Genomic DNA, 21,741 nt, shown 5'->3' on the forward strand with positions numbered 1-21,741 from the left:
GTTTTCACTTAACCATTCAGCAGAAAATTCATTTAAAATGATTTGATTCCAAACCTATTATTTTATGTTGTTGGGAATACTTGAAGAAAGAGGGCTTGAAATCATTTCAAGGAATAGTAATAGTCTTGAATTTAGAGGATAGAAAGGCTGAGTTGTTTATTAGGTTAATTAAGCAGTTGTTGCATAAATACTTGATCATGTGAAAGATCTGTGTTCCAAGAAAAATTATTTTACTATAAATGGTTTTAGAGGTGGAAGGAATTCTATAATTGCGCACCTTTATAGGTTAATAACTCAACAAGCTTGAACATATTACTCTTTGCCATATCATCATGATATAAATTCTTTTTACAACTACATTGGCAACTTTTCCTATAAAGGAATTTTATAAAATTTAATCATCTGCTTCAGATTTTTTTTCCTATAATTGAAAGAACTCATATCATAGAAGTGTTCCATTCCTTAAGATCCTAGAAATAGCCTTCATTTATAGAAATAGCCTTCATTTATTTCTTTGTGTTGTGTTAAAGGATACCTTAGAATTGTTTCCATTGGTTTAAATTTAATTATTTGTCTAAATGGAAACTTATTCTCTTTCTTTTTTTAAAAAAAAGTACTGCATTATGTGAGCACCTGATATTTTCAATTACAAATAACATTGGGAAATTGTTATGGTTAAAAACATAAGTTATAGATATGTGTAGTATTACCCCCCTTCTCCAATAACATAAAGGGAAAAAACTACCAAAAACATTTACATATGAGAGACTTTAAAAACTAATTATACTCATATTCCACATGCTTACAATTTTTTTATTTTGGGTTAAAGAATCTTTGCTGTAGTAAGAAGTGTAAAAACAGTTCCGAAAAAATCCCATATTAATCCAAAATTTCCTTATATAGAAGCAAAAGATAGTCACCTTTTATTGTCTTTGCTATTTAACATATAGGTTTCCTTCAATGTAAAAAAGCCAAAGGTATGGAATTTTAAAGTTTCAAATGCTCCAGTGGAATAAGCGGAACTACTTGAATCTGTCCTTAGTTTTATGGACGAGCAGTCTGATAGTAGCAGAGAAAGAATGGTGTCATGTAGGAAATCTCTGTTATGCTACAGAAAGATTTTTATTCTTAAACTTTGAGATAGTATATTATTGCAGCTACAGTACAGTGATTCTTGTTCATTATTTCTGAGTAGGGATTGACTATTTTTAGGATTTAGTTTTCTTTTCTATCTGAATGGAGAGGTAACCTGAGAACAAAGATAATTATAATAGGCAGATGATGTCTGAAAAGCTTGAACTTTGGGATAATAAAAATATTAAGTTAGTAGGAAGGATTAGGTAAATTTAACTAAGTTGTGGAGATAGCACTTGTTACTTCACCATTTTGGTGTAATTTTGATTCACATAAAGATTGTTGCTTTTGATATTGACTGATATTGACCATGTCTGTAGTTTGTCTTATAACTTTAAATAATATCTGTCTTGAAATAACCATTAATTTGAATGTATGATAAAATGCCTTTGTTGTAAGTTTGATATTTTTTGACTTAGTTTTTGATTATTTGGTGGTCTTGCTTACTTGATTGTTTGCTTGCTTTTGGATAGAAAGTTTTCTCCAATTTTATGATGGTAACACCTGGGTGATGTAGGGCTAGGATTTGTGTTTGTATAACCATATTTTGCTTTAAGGCAAGTTTTCCTGGACGGTATCTACTTAGTCTTATCACAAACAATAAGCCAATCCGTATTCCCTTGCAGTTAGGCTACTATTGGCAGTGTATTCTAGACTTTGAAGAGCAGCCTTACATTTTTTTTTAAGGAAAAAAATAAGACTAGGATTACATCTAGATTGAGGTTGGCAAGCTTTTTCCATAAAAAGCCAGATGATAAATATTTTAGGCTTTGCAGGTCATATGGTCTCTGTCACAACTGTGTCACTGAAGCATATAAGGAGTCATATATGGTATGTGAATGAATGGGCATGGCTGTGTTATAATAAAAATTTTATTTACAAAAATAGGCAGTGGGCTAGATTTCGCCCACGGGCCATAGTTTGCCCACCCTTGATTTAGACAAAAAATTAAATTTAAACCAATGAAAATAATTTCAAGGTATAGTTTATCATATCCTTTAGCACAAGACACAGAAATCAAGTGAAGGCTGTTTCTTGGATCTTAAGGAAAGGAACTTTTCCACTCTACAGGTTCTTCTTTCCCTAAAATGTGAAATCTAAAGTAGTTAAGTGAATTTTATAAAACTCTTTTGTAGGAATACTTCATATCATATGATGATGAAGTAGAATAAGAAGAAACTGGATTTTAAAGTAAAAGCGTAGTAATATGATATGTAGATTATTTCCAAAGAATGTTGTTGGTTGTTGTGGTGATCATGGTTATTTGTACATCTGGTATGTTTGTTCATTTTTGATAAAGTTTTTTTTCAACTGTATAGTTTTAGTCAACCAGTCATCAAAACTACGCGGAGACTGACATTCTGTTGCCCTTTCCTGTTTGGATTCAAAACAGCAGTAGAGACCATTTATGTTTTCTACTTTCTCTCAGAAATTTAAGTTCCTAGTACTTATATCTGCCATAGTGTTCCTGTTTATGGATTTAAATGACTTGATGCCAGCTCTACCTTTTAGAGATTTCTTGGTACTCCAGGGAGAAGGGTTCAATCATAATAGGTTTTAGTGACATGAAATGAAAAGTTAACGTTATATAAGTGTTACTTAAAAGTAGCTTTGCGTTTCATTTGTATCTTTGAAAAATCAACTTCAGGTAGTAATACTGATCTTTGGATAAGTCATCCAATACTTAACTATAATTAACTTCACTCACTAAACATATAGCAGTTCTTATTGTACAAGCAATTGTTTCAGTGCAATGAATGAGCATATTTTAAAAACTTTTGACATTGTCTTCCAGTCTTATAAATAAGGAGCTTATTAAAATACTTGATCCGTTTGCGTTATTTTTTCTTATTTCAGAAATAATTTGAATTTCCTAATGGGTTCTTGGTGGCCCAACCTTGAAGATCTTTATGAAGCAAATGTTCCAGTGTATAGGTTTATTCAGCGACCTGGAGACTTGGTGTGGATAAATGCAGGCACTGTTCATTGGGTTCAGGCTATTGGCTGGTGCAACAACATTGCTTGGAATGTTGGTCCACTTACAGGTATTTTAAAGAATATGCTAAAAAACAAAGTTTGATTTGTAAAGGGTTGTATCTGATAGGTCTGTTCTTTTTTTCTTGAAATATAACTAACTAAAAATTGGAAGAAGAGTGTCTTCGTGAAATTTTAATTTGTAGTACAGGAAATTAAATTCAAGTTAACAAATAGAAATCCAAGACCATAGGTCTCAGCAGATCAGAAATTTGTCTTTATATACAAGGAAGATATACTTTTAATAATTTTTAGAGTGCTTGGTTTTGTTTTATAAAGGAAACCCTTTATGGGAGAAAGCAAATAGAGTGGTTATTCATTCTTTCAAATTTTTCTTTTTATCTAGTATATGAACAGCCCTTTTATGTCAAAATCTGTTTGAATTATGCCTGCCTTCAGGCAGTAGATACTTAAAATTAAGAATATGGCCTTTGGAGCCAGAAAGACCTGGATTAGGACCAGGACCTGGCTCTTGCAACTTTGGGCAAGTTATTTAACCTCTCTGGGCCTCAATTTCTTCATCTGTATAATGAAAATAATAAAGGTAATAAGGTGATGGTAAAGATTAAATGAGATAATGTGTAAAAAGTAGCTCAGCACAATGCCTGGCACATAGTTTATAGTAAGCACTCTACATGATCGCTACTGTTATTATTACCATAATTATCAAAAAAAACATAAAAATTATTTCTGTAATGTTTTGAGGTTTTCAGAATTGGTGTTGATATCACCTGAGAGGGTGATAATGGTTATCTTCATATCATTTGGTACTTTGGGTTGCTTTATAACTGTTTTTTTTTTCCTAGCCTGCCAGTATAAATTGGCAGTGGAACGGTACGAATGGAACAAATTGCAAAGTGTGAAGTCAATAGTACCCATGGTTCATCTTTCCTGGAATATGGCACGAAATATCAAGGTCTCAGATCCAAAGCTTTTTGAAATGATTAAGTAAGTGCTTTCTAAAACTGCTGTAGTCCCTCTCTTTTTGGGGAGTGTTAATTATTCAATACTTTTTTCCCCTCATAGAATCATGTTGACATTAAAACCAAATGGTCCATAAATCTAGCAAAATGTAATATGAGAATCAACATGTTAAAAGTATTTTTCCATTCCAAATAGTCAGTACACTATGGTACAAAGAGGAACAAAGGCCCAAATGATTCTAAACCAGTAGATTCACAAACCTGTCCTTCCCCACTACCCTCTGAACCACCTGATTCCTAGGAGAACTTTAGTTTTAATATCGAAAGACTACCCTTAGTATCAGGGGGAGAGAATAGCATCACAGAATAATTGCTGGTACAGAGAAGTTGGCATCTAATATAGGAATTTGGCTTAAATGTCCATTTATTTGGATTATTTTAATTAAATCATCCATCTTATAATTGTCCCTTTTCTTAGCTGCTTTAAACACCTAAGACAAGTTATTTGACTACGTATATATATCCTAGTAAGCTTCTCATTTATTGTCAGAGTCTCTATCCTAGCTATTTTCTAAATCTATTTGGAAATAATATTTTCAAACAGTGCTATATAGCAGTGTTTCCCTAAACTATGTTTTCTGTCACTACTACCCCTATCCCCAAAAGGTGGGGAATTTTGGTCAAAGAAATATGGGAAATGATAGATTAGATAAAGTTTAACAAGTCTTTTATTTTTTTTTCTTGCACAATGTTTTAGAGACTATAAGTGTTAGTGTGTTTTGTGAATGGGACAGAAGGGTTATAATATATTGTATTTCCCAAACTTATTTGTTTGACCAGTATCTTTTGATCTCCTCAAAAACTCCTTTTGGAATACACTGCTTTATACTCACTGATAAAGTAAGTTTGTCTTCATCTTTCTTAAAATAGTGCTTACATTAAGTTTTTCTCCTGTAGCTGTATTAATTTGGTCAGCATGTGTTGTTTTCAAAAATACTGTCTTTTGAAAGTAATCTTGGCTTATTAAAATGACTTCCAACCTAAATCCAAAATTTTATTCAACAAAAATTGTGTGGCCAAGGTAACATGCCTATGGATTATCTTATGATACAGTCCTTTATCAACTGCACTGTTTTATCTAGTCCTGGGCAGAAGTTGTAGGGGGAAACAAAAGGTAACAAAAACCAATGTATAAATCCTTTAAAAAGTTGGATCTTAGGTACCATACTCTATAAATGTAATTGGTAGTGAGGTGTGAGGGATTGTCTATCCATTTTTCCTATTAAATCTCAGAATGGTACTTTGCTCTGAAAAGCAAGCTCAGGGTTACTTTTGTGGAAAAAAGATTGTCTGAAGTCACTGAAGATGTAAGTTGAAAGTAGGCGTAAACTAGAGACTAATGCAGATCACCTAAAGGTAAAGGGCTGGTACAGTATAGAAACCTTTTCTCTAACAACTATATAGACTGAAAGTGACTCATTAAATTTTGGATAGATTTGGATTTTATAATTGGAAAGGATTTTAAAGGTCATTTAGTCAAAACTACTTAATACAGTAATCCCTTCTATAACATCCATAATTTGTGGCCATCCAGCAACTTCTTGAACATTCTCATTACTTCACTATAATTCTTGAAAGTTCTTTACAAATTGGCCTAAAATCTACCTGTCGTTTAGTCCCCAATTCCCTAAATATATTTGGGATTTATGTAGAGTAAATCTCATTAAACAAGTGTTTCAGAACCAACTCTATGCCAAACACTGTTCTAAGCACTGATGGTAGACATAGCAGTGTGTAAGTTAAAATTCCTGTCCTCGGAGGACTCAAATTCTAATGGAACAAGACAGAAAGATCTCCAGACAGATAAATAAATTACTGATAATAATATGAATAAGGTAAAATAGATAATATTTCGGTTGTGGGGGAGGTAGGAGTGTTGCTTTTTCTAAAATCTCAGGGGAGATGCCTGAGAAGATGCGTTTTGTGCCTTAGACTTGAATAATGAGATAGAATCGACCGTGCAGTGTTCTAGGGGTAGAACGTTTCAGACTCCAGGAATAAGCACAGGCTAAATTAGGAACAACTTTGGCATGTTTATAGGACAAAAAGGCCAGTGTGACTACAGCAGAATGAGAGAAAGAAAGAGGGGTAGCAATAAGCTCTATGCAGTGAACAGGAACCAGATTGGGCATGGATTTTTAGGACATGGTAAGAAGTTTATATATAAACTCTGGGTGTTAGGGGTTACCATTAGAGGATTTTAAGCAGGAAAGGGATAGATTCTGATTTAAACTTTAAGAAATAAATCTGGTTGCTTTGTAGACAGTGGATTTCAAAGGGCAAAGTTAGAAGTGGGGGCCAGTTAGGAGGCAGTTGCAATAGGACAGACCAACCTGGGCAGACTTTTACCCATGGGAGTGGAGAGGGATCAAACTAGGAACTGTGGTGGAGCTAAAGCTCATAGATTGGGTGGTGGGGTAAGAAGGATAAAGGAATCAAGGAAAGATTGTTGCATTCTGTTCTTCCTACGTGGTCTTCATTAATTTAAACATCTCTTACCTTTGTCATCTTTTCCATGCCCTCTTGCCCCCATCATCCTTGCCATCCTTCTAGACTCCTTCTAGCTTATCATTGTCCCTCTTAGTATTTGAAATGTTGAGTATTGACACTTGCATTGTCTTTGTTATAAAGTTGTCTTGTTTTGAAAGTGTATACACACAATTTGGACATTTTTCCACTTAAAATTACTGGTGATACAGTTGTTTCTCACACTTTCCTTACATATTTTTTTAACCTAAATCTAATTACATGCTTCCTTTACTCCATTTTTACTCTGCACTACAAAATGTCCAATCATTTGAATCTTGATTGTATTCCTTATTATATTAAGAATTCTGCTCCCAGCTTGAGTTATCATGAGATGTGATTAATAAGCTTTTTGTCATCCTGCCAATTGAAAATGTTAACCATAAATCCAGATCCCTAGACCTTGCTTTGTAAACTTCCTTTTTAACATACATTCAGCTATTGCTAAAAATGTACTTTTCTCCAGCCAACATTGCTCCGTTTCATTTAATGAATATTTGCTGACTGTATACAAGGCTCTGGGCGAGGCACTGAGAGGGGGTGTGTGTGTGTGTGTGTATATGTGTCTGGTCTAGGTCCTGTCTTGAAGTAAAAGTTAGTGCATATAAACAAACAGACTAAAAGAAATACAATGACAGATCCATTGGATTCTTTCTAGCCCTACAGAGTCAGAAAAGTCTGTATTCTGGGAGGCAGATATTTTGTGTGAAGGATGAAGATGTGGAGATGGAGAGGAAAGAGGAATAGCACCTAAGGCCAGCTTAGACCAATCTCTCGCACCATCAGAAAGATACCTCAGTTCATCCATAAAATACTAGTACAGTAGTGTCCCCCCTTATTCACGGGGAATATGTTCAGAGACCCCCAGTGGATGCCTGAAACCACCGATAGTACCAGACGTTATGTATGTTATGTTTTTCCCTATACATACCTACCTATGATAAAGTTTAATTTATAAATTAGGAACAGGTAAGAGTTTAACAATATCTGATAATAAAATATAGCGATTATAACAGTATACTGTAATAAAAGTTATGTGAATGTGGTCTCTCTTTCAAAATATTGTACTGTACTCACTCTTCTTCTTGTGATGATGTGAGATGATAAAATGTCTACATGAGGAGATCAAGTGAGGTGGATGATGTAGGCATTGTGACTTAGCATTAGGCTGCTATTGACCTTCTGATGATACATCAGATATGATACGTCAGAAGGAGAATCATCTGCTTCCACACCGTGGTTGACCACTGGTAACTGAAACCATGCATAAGGGGAGACTACTGTATCCATACCATGACTCCTTCAGTCCAGCACGGTCACATTTTCCTCCACTGAGGGAATAAATTCCTTTTCTTCAGTTGAGCATCAGGCAAAATAGTTGGCTTATGTGGAAAGGCTTTGTTATACTAACTGCTAAAATCATCCTCAGCATGGTAAGCTGCTTACACTGTGAGAGGCTGAGGGGAACTGTGACAGCCTAGAGGAACAGCAAATGCATACTCGCTTCAAGTTATCTTCTCTTCCTCCTGCTCTTATTCTCTCCTCAACACCTACCTCCTTTGCCTTCCCTCCTGACTTCCTTCTCTACTGTTATTTGTATGAGCTTAAATGTATATATGATACAACTCTGCTGTATGTACGTTGACAACGATTGGTGGTACATTCTGGCTTGAGCACAATGTGTGTGATGGGTAGTAGAAGAGATGTAGTTGTAAAAGTTCTTAGTGACAGATCATGCATTGTGTACCAAACTTAAGTCTATTCTGTTGGAGAGCTTTTGGTGCGTTTTTAACTAATATGATCTGATTTGCGTTGCATAAAGAGCTTTCTAGCATTTAAATAAATAGAATAAGTTTCTGGATGATAAAAGAAAGGAATGAATTCAAGTCTGGGTTTTCAAGTCTGGCTTGTAGATGGTTTAGTAATAATGCTAGTTAATAAATTGAGCTTGATACTTAGCCAAGCACTGAGTAAAGTGCTTCCCAGTCTGTATCTCAGTTATACCTCTCAGCATCCCAAGGTCACTCAGTTGGTTAGAGCCAGAATTTAAGCCCATATCTATCTGTCTTATGTAAAAGCCACTTGTATGTATTTGTGGCACAGGGCTTCATTTTGGGGCTGTGGCAAGTTTGAGGAGCCAGTAAAATAGTTGGATAGAGTTGTTTAGCGGAAGCTGTATGAAATGCAGAACTCCAGAGAACAAAGTCAGAGCTGACTGGACCTAGGGAGTGTTCTTCCTAGCAGTTTGTGATTACCTTGAAAGGAAGAGGAAGGGAGGAATTGGGGACAGAACTTGGGGGAACACTTCTATTTAAGAAAAGCAAATAGGCCAACTAGATGAAGGTCAGAAGAGAGCATAGAGAATGTATTGTTACAGAAATAGAGAAGGGGGTCTTCTTCCACAAACTCAGTTTTCCTGTAAAATTGTTATAACAACGTCATTGGTTTGGTCCTCAAATCTAGTATATTGCCAACAAAAGAAGTGGCATGGGTTTGTTCTGACTAATGAGCTGTACCAAGTCTTAAGAAATAGTTCTCCCTTGCCATTCCTTCCCTCTGCTTTGAGTCATTTTCTTCATCTCCTGTTCACTCCACCATCCATAGCAGTTTGGCTTTCCACCTTCACTATGCCCCTGTTACTTCTCTTGCTCAGGTCACCAGCCGCCAACTATTCTAAGCATAGAAAGGCACACACATAAACATTCTTTGAAGTCCCCATTTGTACCTCAAATCTGACCCCCACTTACCTTATGAGCCATTTCTCCTGCTGCTGCCTTTAGTTGTATACTTGAATTTTCTATTTATTTTTGCCACTCTATTTGGTATTTTAAACCATCTTTAATATGAACTGCAATTTTTACACCTCCTCCCTTCTTTAAATAAAGCATTAATCCAATATACATTGAGCATATGAATTGTAGGCTATTTTAAAAGAAAACATATCAGCTAGACTAAAGAAGTGGAATGGAGAAGATATATAAACCTAGTCCTCTTCCTTAACTTTCTCCCTGAATTATTGTTTTTAGTTCTTAAATACTATGAATCTACAATGTATGATTTTTAAGTCTTCATAGTTGAGGGCAAAGTTTGCCCAATCAAAAAGAATGTAAGCAAAATTTACCTTGTGCCTTCTTGTCTACTCACTCACTCAGCTCTTCTCAGTTCTCTTCATTCTTTCATATTTATTTAATATTTATTGTGAACTGAGTTGGTGCTCAGGTATTGTGCTAGGTGACAAAAGGATTTCATTACTTCTCAGGCTGCTTAAAATAAATGGAGAAATTTAGTGAAAACATTAAAATACGTGATCTTTGCTCTAATGATGGAGATATTGGTAAACAGACAAACAAAAACAGTTGAGGGGCACAGAAGAAGACACTTCTGAGGGGAATATTCAGGAAAGGCTTCTCAGAAGTAGTACTACAGCTCCATAGTTCCCTATCCTAAACCCCTTAGGCCAAATGTGTTTTGGTATTCAGAATTCTCTGCATTTAGAAAGGTAATAGAGTGCATTTATAATACATTTTACCCTCCCAACAGGTCTGTCCTGGCAGTATCCTGGAATCAAACATGAATATTTCTGCAGTAAAACATAGAAACAGTCGCTCTCATGAGCTAAGTGAAAGCTAAAAAACCCCAGGTCAAGTTTCAACACCAAATGAGTGCATGCAAAATTTATGAAAAATTTGTTGGATTGTAAGAAGAGATTATGAACCTGTATTTGCACTGAGTGATTTAATAATGGGAAATGGTGTTATCTCATTGTCATCTACTAATCCCTCATTATCATTTTGAGAATGAATTACCTGTAGTTATTCACACAAGTCAGCATCACTCTTGTGGTTTTTTTGTTTTTGTTTCTTTGCACTTTCAAGTTCAAGTTGGGTCTTTAGAGCCCTGCAATTCCATAAAGTCCTTTTCTGAGTAAGTCATTTTGTAAGTCTCTTTCCATTTCTACATTCTAGTTATTTTACTGAAATACACTAATCTTCATACTTTACTTCACATTCCTCCAAATACCTCCTACATTGGCATGAGTCAGAAGAATAGTCATTATCTTCGTTACTTCTTTCATTTCATAATTCAGTGAACTTGACTTGAAAAGTTCACAGCCTAACTCCTTAGGAAAATTTTAGTGGAAGCTTGGTGAATAACTTTCTCTTTTTAGTTTCCTTTAACTGTTTAAATGAATATAAACTTCTTCCCACATACCCCATATATTGCAAGCAAATTTAGTTTCTCCTTTTTTAGACTAAAATTTCAAGTGTCTCTTGGGTTTAAGCCCTTACTTGTTCATTCATATTAGCTGAAGAGTATAGATTTAAACTTTGTTGCTAAAAATTTCAAGTAGACTTTGCATTGGCAACAGCTGCTGACGTGAAGCCTTGAGAATTTTTAATCTTTTTAATAATGATCAAATTTGCGTGTTAGATTACTTGGCAGCAAGTTGAAGCATTAAATGGAGGGCAGAAGATTTAGAGGCATAAATTAGAAGGAAGTTGCTACAGTTCAGACAAAAAGAGAGACCAAAGTAGACTACACTTGATGATTGATTGGGTGGTGGAGGTGAGAGGGGAATCTATTCCTGGGGCTTTGGCTTGGGCTGTGCAGTGGGACATTTCTGCTTGTTGATGAAACTGGGAGTAAAGGAAGAAAGGGGGAAATGGGTTCGGTGTGGAGAGTGATGATTACCAGCTTGGCTGACTTTAAACACGTAGAACCTGAATTCCTCCTGCAATGTTTAAGTGGGCATCTCTATTAAGTAGCCAGATGGATACATGGTTCTATTACTTACAAAAGAAATCTAAGATACACACTTGGAGCTCTCAGCTGGCTGATCGTAGTCCTTGCTGAGGTGTTAGCTGTTGAGCTTTCTGAACCATTAGGTATCTTTAAAGTAAGGCAGTGCCCACACAAAGAAATGAGTTAAGGAAGACTATAAACGTAAGGCTACTGATCTCTTCCTTTAATTCATTGAACTATGACAATTTTTCTGTTAATATCTTATTCTCCTTTAAAATATATAAAATTTGCGTATAACATTGCTGCATGCCCCCCCAAATTGTTTATACTTTTTCCTCAGACTTTTTATTTTGAAATTTTTTAAATCACAAAAAAAGTTGAAAGAATAATGCAATAATACAATACAAATATATTTACTTAGCAGTCTCTATATACGTACACATGTGCACACACTTTTTTGTCTGGGCCATATGCGAAAGTAATTTGCAGACATTATGACATGTCACCCGAAATACTTCAACCTGCATCTCTTAAGAATAAGGACATTCTCACATAACCACAGTACCATTTACCAGATGTAAGAAATGTGAAAATCAGTAGTAATCAGCCAATATGCAGTCTACATTTAAATTTCCCCAGCTACCAAAAAATATCTTTTTAAACTCTTACTTCACTCCACTACCACCAATCTAGATGTAATCAAGGTTCACATTGAATTCAGTATGTAGTCATTGTGCCTTTAGTGTCTTTTAAATCTATGAGAGTCTTTTTCATGATTTTTATTTTGAAGAGGGCAGAACTGTGTGTCATACAGAGTTCCACATTCTGAATATGTTTTCCATAATTTTATTTGGGTTATACCTTTTGTAGAAGAACTATTGATGATGTTTGGTAAACCCCTGTCCCACTTGAGTATAAACTGTGTCATAGATACTTTCATTAGTGGGTCCTGAGTGAATGAAGTTTTACTAAATAGGCACTTTAAAACTTAAAATTGAGGGTTGGGAGATTATTGCTGCTTTTTATCCATCTTCATGAAAAAAGTATACAGTTTTTGCCATTTGGTTTTAATTTTAAACTAGTTGATCAAGAGCTAAGAGAACACTCTCATGCTTTGCAAATTGATAATTCCCATTTTCAGATACTTGAGATACGTTGCTTTGGCCTGTGTTTTCTCCCTGTATAGTGCTAAGGCTCTTTTTCACTTCACTTTCGTATGACTCATATGTTCATTGCTTTGCTTTGAAGTATTCCTTTTAACAGGACTGGAAAGGAACCAGATGATAGTGTAGCAAGTGAGCTCTGGAAACTGTTAGCTCTGATTAGATTTCCCTGTGGTTAGCAGGCTTTCGAAATAAATAGAGATTCTTTTAGATGCAGTTGAATGGTTTAATCTCAGTGGTAGATAAGACCAACTCCAACAAATATAGTATAAATTGTCACAATTATGTTGGACTATTAGCAATTTAATGTAGTGATAGTATGTTTCTGATACATTGGAAACTGGTTTCTTCACCGACTACTTCATGAGTTCCACTTAAATCATCATGATAATAAGTTCAGTGCATTTTTAAAATGTCAAAAACAGAATGCCAAAGACCCCATTTTCCTCTGAAAAGTTCACTATTGGGAAGTCTTAGATTTAGGAGCAGCACATCAGATAGTATGCTGAGGAGTAGAAAGTTAATTTTCAGAACACACATTCTCTTGTCTACCTCCCTGTAATCTGTCAGGTAATTTACAAAATTCTAAAAATACTAACAACACAGAAGCCAGTAGTTGAAAATAAGTTTTCTAAAATTTCAGCTACCAAGTCCATGGAAAACCACTCCCCACAAACTTAATTTCTTGTCCTATCATTTTGTCATTCTTTTGACCATCTTATAAAGCACTGTTTTATATTTCCGTTTTTAAATGTACCATTTTATATGCACAATATTAATGTTTTATGTGCTTTCTCTGTGCCTTTTGCGTATGTGTGATTGTTATGTGTTCGTTATTTGCCTTTCTTTTTTAATTTTCCCAAGTATTAGACTCTGTGCTTTTTAATATCACAGCGAAATATTACAGGTAGGACAGCACTGTGTAGTTGTTTGGAGTCCAGTCTGCCTTCAAGTCTTGGCTTCTCCATTTACTGGCTGGGGGACCATGGGCAAATTACTAAACCTATTAGTCTTTGTTTCTTTTTCTGAAAAATGGGGATAATAATTATATCTTTCTAATATGACTTATGAGTATTATGTAGGTCTTAGCGTAGATAAACACTCAGTAAATGAAGCTGTTGTTAATATTAATTATAGGAACCTCAATTACCTTCTGTTTTTTTAAGTTAATATTTATGGACCTAGTGCAGTGATTCTCAACTGTGTGCAGTTTTGCCTCCCCTTGCCTCCTTCCTCGGGACATGACTTGAATGTGAGGGGTGCTACTGATATTTCGTGGGTAGAAGCTAGGGATACTGCTAAACATCTACAATGCACAGGATAGTCCCCTACAATAAAGAATTATCCAGCTCAAGATAACAATAGTGCCAAGGTTGAGAAATCCTGACCTAATGGAATCTGGATTAAACACCTTTTAGATAATCTGTTTTATGTTCTTTTTGGTGTAACTATTGCACTTTCAGTTGGCACTCATCGCACAATTGTTTCAAATTTAAAAAAAAACTTTAATTTAGTAATTATGTAATTATTTTAACATGATTTAAGATACTGATCACTGCCAGGCACTAATCTAAGCATTTTATGTAACATATGTAATCCTCATAATAGCACTATAAATTAGGTGTCCCATCTTTACAGTTGAGGAGCTTGAGGCACAGAGAGTATGTGTGGAGCTAGGATTTGAACCTAGGCAGTCTAGCTCCAGAATCTGTGCTCTTACCTACCCTGCAGCTTTCTCTCTGTGGTCTCTTAAGGCTCTCATCATAAAAACATCATTTGTGAAGTTAGTATCATACTAGTATCTATTGAAAAATATTATTACAAATTTTAGACATTGTTTCCATTTTTATCACTTATGCAGTAAGAGGTTTGCATTTTTTTACTTGCCAGATCATAAGAAACACCTGAGACTCTTATTAAAATAAATTTCTAGACTCTGTTCCTGACAAGTAAATGCAAAGCTCTACAGGAAAAACCCTGAGAATCTCTTTCACAGTGGCCTGGATGAATCCTACAATCAGACAAGTTAGGGACACCCTAGATTAGATTAAATCTCTTTTAGAACTAAACAATATTTTTGTTTTCCCTTTTCTTTCACACATATTATAGATTATTACCCTATCTGCATAATATACACTTTTATCACAAGCACAGAGGTTTTAAATGTAAATTAAAGCAAACTGTTAATGTATTAATTCCCTTTACCTTTGATAATGCATAAATGAGGTGTTCTACAGCTCTTTGATCATAGCCAGTTGGTCTAATAATTGACTAAGAGGGTATAGCCACAAAGACCAGTCCATAGTTAGCATAGATCCTAGTGCTGTTGTCCTGGGAGGTCTTCTAATACACCGTTGGGTCAAATATACAATGCTTTGTGATAATATTGATATAAAAATTCTAAAACTCTACATTCTCGTGGTTAACATATATTTGCTTTCATGCTTGTTTTTTCCATTGGAGAGTTTAAAATGTTTAAGATACTCATTTTATCATTGACTGAGACCTTGAATTTCAGCCATGTGGTTGGTTTAAATGAAACTGTTAGATGTCTTAACTGACCTTCAGACACTCACTGTTGTCCTAGGGGAACACAACCCTGGAGTGACACGTGGCAAGTGTGTTTCGAGGGCTCACATGTTAACTCACTTTTCTTGCATGGCTCTTTCAGTAAGAGAGGTGGGCAAAGACAAGGCACCTCTTGGTATACTTTAATTTGTACACTATCTCCTTCTTATTGGCTGAGGTTGTTACTGTAAAGACTTTAAAAGTGCCATATCAAGTTAACCCATGCTTCATCTGTCTCCACACTGATATTTGGGAACTTACTTTGGAAACTTAGTCAAATTGCCCCCAGAATGTCAGAGTAATCCCCAGTGTTGTCTTAACTTTGACATAATATGGTATCGCTGTGCCTTCATTCCTTTCTTCTCCTGCCCTAGAAACCTCATCCTAAGATTAAAATCTTGTGAGAACAGTTGTTTGCTCCCTAAATAGTCCCCACACTATCTTTGCTCATGGCATGTCTTCTGCTTAGAAGGTGCTTTCCTCCCACTTCTCCTTCCTGCTCACGTCTAAATTGACAACTTCTTTATGAAAACTGTGATTTCCACCTCCCCTCACCTGAAGATGAGCTCTCCCTCCTTTTAGCATCCATGGCATACTGTGTCTATTTATCTTTTGCCTAATGCATTGATTTATGAATATATTATACATGATCCTTTGTCCTCATATTATTGTCTTCAGTTTTCTTATTCTAATATTTTAAGTATATTTTCATTTTTTTCTCCTATTTGAAGTCATTCTCTAAAATTCCATCCCTCTTTAGATTTCATCTTTGCAGGTGGGTTTTTGGTTGGATTAGATTCTACTGTATAACCTCAAATACACCAAGCCCTCAATCAGCCTCTTCCTCGTGGTTTTCTTCCAAACCAGAGTTGCCTTTTTGTGTAGTCTTTCATCCAAACAGTTAAAAACAGGGCTTGGTTTCTGAAACCAGACTGATCCTTAAAAGTCAAAGAATTCCCTACTTGTCTAGCTCCTGAGATAATTTCTGACCCTGTTCTTAGAAGATGCTATTTTTAATAAATGCATTTTACCTTCTACATTTTTATACTTTTTGCTAGTGATATATTTTTTTGTTTTTAACAAATTGAATTTTTAATTACTGTGAGGTAAATTTATTAAAATTCAGCAAAACTGAAATAGGAGGAAATGACAATCATGATTTTGACTTATTTTTTAGCTCTTCAGTACACTTGCACATTGTCCTCATATAAAATCAAAGTCTGAGATTAATCAAAGCAGAAGGGATTGTTGTTACATCGTCTTGAATATTTTCTGTCTTCCCTAGGATCCTTTCCCTAAATCTCTTTATTTTCTATTTGTTTTTCCCTAGCGTTTGATTGACTCAGATCCTTCCTTTAGGATCTGCTCATTGTTGTGGACTGCAGAAGAGCCTCTGTCTCTCTCAGTTCTCCTTCTGTTCCAACTGCTACCTTTTGAAAATGGGAAAGAGCAAAAGATTTTAATGTTAGGGGAAAAACATAAGGGCAAGGGGGAAACCACAATCTGGTTATTCGTTGTCAGATCAGATTAATAGAGCTGTCGGTTTTCTAAGATTCCAAAATAAAAATTCTGGAGCTGTGATTCCGGAAACAGAATACTCATGACTTAGTATTTTATATTTAGCAACCCTTAGCTCTAACCATTTATTGTTTGCAGGAAAGTAGTATATATTGCCCTTTTTTAGATGAAACTACCAAATTAACCTATAAATTATAAACTACAATCTGACTGGCAGAGTAGTCAGTAGCATTGGAGATGAAAATTCATTTGCTGAGTGGAATAATACTCCATAGAACCAAGGCTCTGTTTTGGCGGGGGGGGGGGACGAAAACCAAAAACTGTTGTGACTGAACCCCAAGAATCTCATCTTTAAAAGAGAAGAGGAGGATGGGTAAGAAGACATAAAAAGAGACCAGAAAGAAGAGAGTACAATGTGAGAGATAGTGAGGGGAACCTTGAGATTTTCTGCTTTTACAAACCCCTAGTCCAACCACTTAAAAATTGCTTTATGACGTCAGACAAATTTAGCTTCACTGAGCCCTAGTTTTCTCATTTTATAAGACGGAGATAATAGTGCCTCCTCACAGGGTTGCTAAGAGGCATAAATGGCATAATATGTATCAAGTACCTAATACCATGCCTTCTGTCTGGTTCTTATTTTTTATTGTTTATTTTTATTGTTTCATTATTTTTGTTTGTTTATTTTCCCACATGGGAGCATAGTGGAGTCTGCAAATCTTCCAAAGCTACCTGCAGAGCGTTAGGCATTATTTTCATGTCAAAGAGACCTTATTTTGAAGCCCTGCTTGGAATACTTGTTCAGTAAGATCAGTGCCTTCAGAGGTGAATTGTATGGGACACAGAGAGGAGAAAAGAGAGGAGCAGGTACTGTTCAAGAGCTAGCAGCGTAGTCTGAATTATGATCTCTCTCTTTTTGCCATGATCTGAATTTTTACTTGCTACCTCACCTGGCACACCTCACACACATAAGCTGTCCTAGCTTTGACTTGGAACCATAGTCTAAAGCATTATTTTGTTTCTAAGTAAGTTAAACACAAGAATTGCTGAAGCCAAGCTGAGAGACAAATTCCTTGAGTATGATACTTAAGGGATTTGTCTTAACAAATGTAAAGTTGATATTATGTTTGTTAAATAAGTTAAGTTTTATATATTTTTTTAATCATCTTTTTACCTGGCTTAATCTACCTGGGTTCTGATAAGTAACAAAGCTTTAACCTAGCAACTTATAAAATAGTAAGGAAATATAGTTTAAGAGAAATTAAATGTGCTATTACTTATACTTTAAATTTTAGTTGTTCAGTAATCAAATGTTTATCGAGCATCTACTATATGCTGGGCACTGTCCTAGGCAATGAATAGACAGCAAGACCTTTGCTTTCAAACAATACTCAGGTGCTAAGCCCGTTTCCTTTTCTTTAGGCTATTTTCGTTCTCTCCAAATTTTAGAGCTGAAAAGTGCCTTAGAGATCATCTAGTCCAACCTTTCTGTTCAAATGGAGAGCCTGAGCCACTAAGATTCAGAGGAGAGTAAGAGAAATTAGCAGACACTTCAAACTAATGACAGCAAACTAGGAAAATCAGCACAAATTGTAGGAATTCCCTGTATTGTTAGCATCATAACTATGTGTTTAGAAAAGGTATAAACTATAAGAAAAGTTTGATTGTGTTATTGTAAATGGAAGATTCTACCATATGATCTTCAAGTTAAAAGAGGAATTAAATGTCTTTTTTTCCTTCTTTAGCACTGTAGCAAAACCAATTTTGTGTTGTTCAGTAACTAAATTCATAAATGGTTTTCTTTTTATAGACTCAAAAGTTTCCAGAGCAACTATATAGATGATGCTGTTTATGAGTATCTAGGTAGTGTTGATAGAAATAATGTGCCTTTCTGCCTTACTAGAATCATAGCTGTTCAGATTTGAAATTAAGATCCCTTATTTCAAGGATGAGGACATTGACTCCCAAAGAGGTTAATAGACTTGCCCAAATAAGAGCCAAAATTAGCAACTTATATTTAAGCAAGGAGTCAGGTTTTGTATATTAAGTTCATTATATTTTGATATTCAGATATCAGTTATCCTCAACTTTAAAAGATCTAATACTGTTATCGTCAGACCTGCTGAGCTTTGGCCTTATTTTTTAAATCTGAGAATATCTGAGAAATTGATGAAAGAAAAATGATGAAGTCACAGATAATAGAACTGAGTCTCTTGGCATTTTTTCTAGTGGTATATCTTTTATGCTAAAAATATTCAATATTCAGTTGCTGGTCACAAATAATTTTTCCCCCACAATAGGTACTGTCTTCTGAGAACTCTGAAGCAATGTCAGACATTGAGGGAAGCTCTCATTGCTGCAGGAAAAGAGATTATATGGCATGGGCGGGCAAAAGAAGAACCAGCACATTATTGTAGCATTTGTGAGGTAAGTAACTGTTCTTATCCACAGTTGTTTTGTAAAGCCTCTTACCTCTCTACTTTTCATTTCTCTTTAGTTATTTTTTAAAATGTATTTATACTTTTATGTAATGTATTTTACTGAAATTGACATTGTATTCAATCTTATTTTCTTGTTACTTAGCTATTATATTAAAACTTAATCTGATGATATACTGTTTCACTATGTATTAACTCTAGAAGTATCTATTACAGAATCATTTATCTGTTCGACATTTAACAAATGATAATCATCAAAAGATTTAGTCTTGGATTTTAAACAATCCAGACATAAACAGATGCCAATAAACTGGGTGTAGTTCGGTATAGCTCCAGGTATAGACCACTGTTCAGTCTTCTTTGGTGCAATTCACAATACAGTGGTCAGTCTTCTCTTGGGGCCACAGCTTGCAAGAGATACGGAAACAAAGAAGATGTGGTACCTGCTCTGAAGAAGCTTATATTTTTGTGGAAAAGACAAATTATAAACAGTTAATTGTAATGTACATGAGACTGTCATGAATGCAAAGTTGGTCTTACTAACTGTTATGATAACACTGGGGGGGGAAATAACCTAATTTTCCCTTCTAGTATTGACATAAAGAGTTCACAAAAGTATTAACATTTGAGTCCGTCCTTGAAGAATGAGTATGGCTTCACTAGGCTTTAAAAAATGATGAGAATTGGAGGTAGAATGAATGTTGTTATGAGCTATAGGAACAACATGGGAAATGGAGTGATTTATTCAGAAAAGGGAAGTAGCCCACTGTGGCTGGAAAACAGACTATGCAAATTCTACTTACAAGTCTAGGTGATAGGAAGCTTGCAGAAAGGAGTTTGATATTTATTCAGAGGTCATTGAAGCCATCAAAAGTTTTTGAGTAGGCAACCAAGTTGGATATGTGTTGTAGAGAGGAAAATGATTGGAAAGGATGGAGATAGGAAGCTATTGTAGTCTAAGTAAGAGTTGTTATCTTTAGGCCTAGACTAGAACCTGGCAGTGGAAATACAAAAGAAGGAGAAGATTTCAAAAATATTTAGAAGGTGAAATCCACAAGACAACTCATTAAGTGGCAGAAGTAAGGGACAGATTGAAGAATGCTCACAAATTTTCTAGCTCAGATCATGAGTTCATGTTGTTGCCCATTGATAGTAATGGAAAACATGGTGAACTCTGGGATTTTAATCAACATAACTGTTCAAAGAAGACATGAAGTCAAACGAGTTTTCTGTCACTGAACAAATTCAAGGATATGCCAAAGCCAGGGATATTGATGATCCATTCCAAACCTTGAAATTTTGTAATTCTGACATTGACTTTTATTTGAAATGATTGAATTCATTGACTATTTTAATGTTGTATAACCTGGCCAAAATAAGTCATTGGGAGATCAGGTAGATTCTAGTTAGAAGTGTTATACCTTAGAAAAATGAATATATAAGCTTTCCAGTATTTGAGAATGACTCCTATTCCACAGTGTTGTTACTTATCCTGCCTGAATCTTAGCAGCTCATCAATCTTTCTGTATAAGATACATTATTTTTAAAATCGTGCTATACTCACAAATGCACTTTTTGTTTGTACTCATACTCCTTAACATGAGCTGACAGCTGAACACTCACTCACTGTCGCTTACCTGTCAGTTTCCTCATCTATAAAATAATCATAGATTATATTCATTCAACAAGTGTGTTTTGAGGTTTGGCTAAGGACTAAGCACTATGATATGCTCTGTAGATACAAAGATGAGTAAAACATTGTCTTCATCTTTGAGGAGCTTAGTCTATGGGGTAAGACAAAAATCCGTATGTAGTGCCCTGTGATGAGTACTATCATAGAGAATTAAAAGGAAAATAATGATCACACTTTTATCTGATTGTGTATTAATGTTTTGGATTTAAAACAGAAACAGGCTGACCTTTATCAAACTTTTGAATTAGGCTTTTGCCAGTGGTTGTAATGAGTGTATCATTCCCTTAGGTCACTCCCCTAAATACACATTGCCACCCATGTCTTTGGGTTGGGTGCAAAATAAACCTGGTCTATTAAAGATTCTCCAACACAGTCATGTTTGTCTTAGTACCTGCTCTTAACAGAGATCACTGTCCACAATTTCATGTAAAGTAGAATTCTGTTATTATACTAAAGCAGCACAGTAAATAAATAACCACTGTCTCTATTCAATGCTTTTTCTCTTGTATAAAATAGGTGGAGGTTTTTGATCTGCTTTTTGTCACTAATGAGAGCAATTCTCGAAAGACCTACATAGTGCATTGCCAAGATTGTGCACGAAAAACAAGTGGAAACCTGGAAAATTTTGTGGTGCTAGAACAGTACAAAATGGAGGACCTGATGCAAGTCTATGACCAATTTACATTAGTAAGTGAAATCAACATGTGAGTACATGGTTAGCTGGATAGGGAAGCAGCAGTGTTTGTTCTGCCACCTGATGAGTGGGAGGTAATGAAATATTTAAATTTTCTTTTGGCTCATTAGATATTGAATTAGGAAATAGTCATATCATTTCCCCCTCTCCTCGACTTCCAAGTATTTATTCCTATGGAATTGGCACTTTCCCTTTTCTTCCTGGGTAAGACTAGCCTAAATAATGTCACAATAATTACATTTTAAAA

General features: G+C 35.1%; 1 protein-coding gene across 21 annotated transcripts in view; it reads left to right on the forward strand.

Annotated features, from left to right (window-relative positions):
• The window catches only part of KDM6A (lysine demethylase 6A), a 206,637-nt gene that overhangs the window by 183,140 nt on the left and 1,756 nt on the right, over window positions 1-21,741 (forward strand). For 9 of the 21 annotated variants that reach the window (XM_070606385.1, XM_070606386.1, XM_070606384.1 and 6 more), the window contains 4 exons: window positions 2,992-3,179; window positions 3,975-4,116; window positions 18,970-19,096; window positions 21,317-21,487. In XM_070606385.1, the coding sequence (XP_070462486.1) occupies window positions 2,992-3,179; window positions 3,975-4,116; window positions 18,970-19,096; window positions 21,317-21,487 (628 nt within the window). Of the gene's footprint in view, window positions 1-2,991; window positions 3,180-3,974; window positions 4,117-18,091; window positions 18,200-18,969; window positions 19,097-21,316; window positions 21,488-21,741 lie in introns of all 21 variants that reach the window. The other 12 variants (XM_070606393.1, XM_070606391.1, XM_070606392.1 and 9 more) reach the window with 2 other exon arrangements.

This window comes from Equus przewalskii, chromosome X, assembly GCF_037783145.1.
Source record: "Equus przewalskii isolate Varuska chromosome X, EquPr2, whole genome shotgun sequence".
Taxonomy (NCBI): Eukaryota; Metazoa; Chordata; class Mammalia; order Perissodactyla; family Equidae; genus Equus; species Equus przewalskii.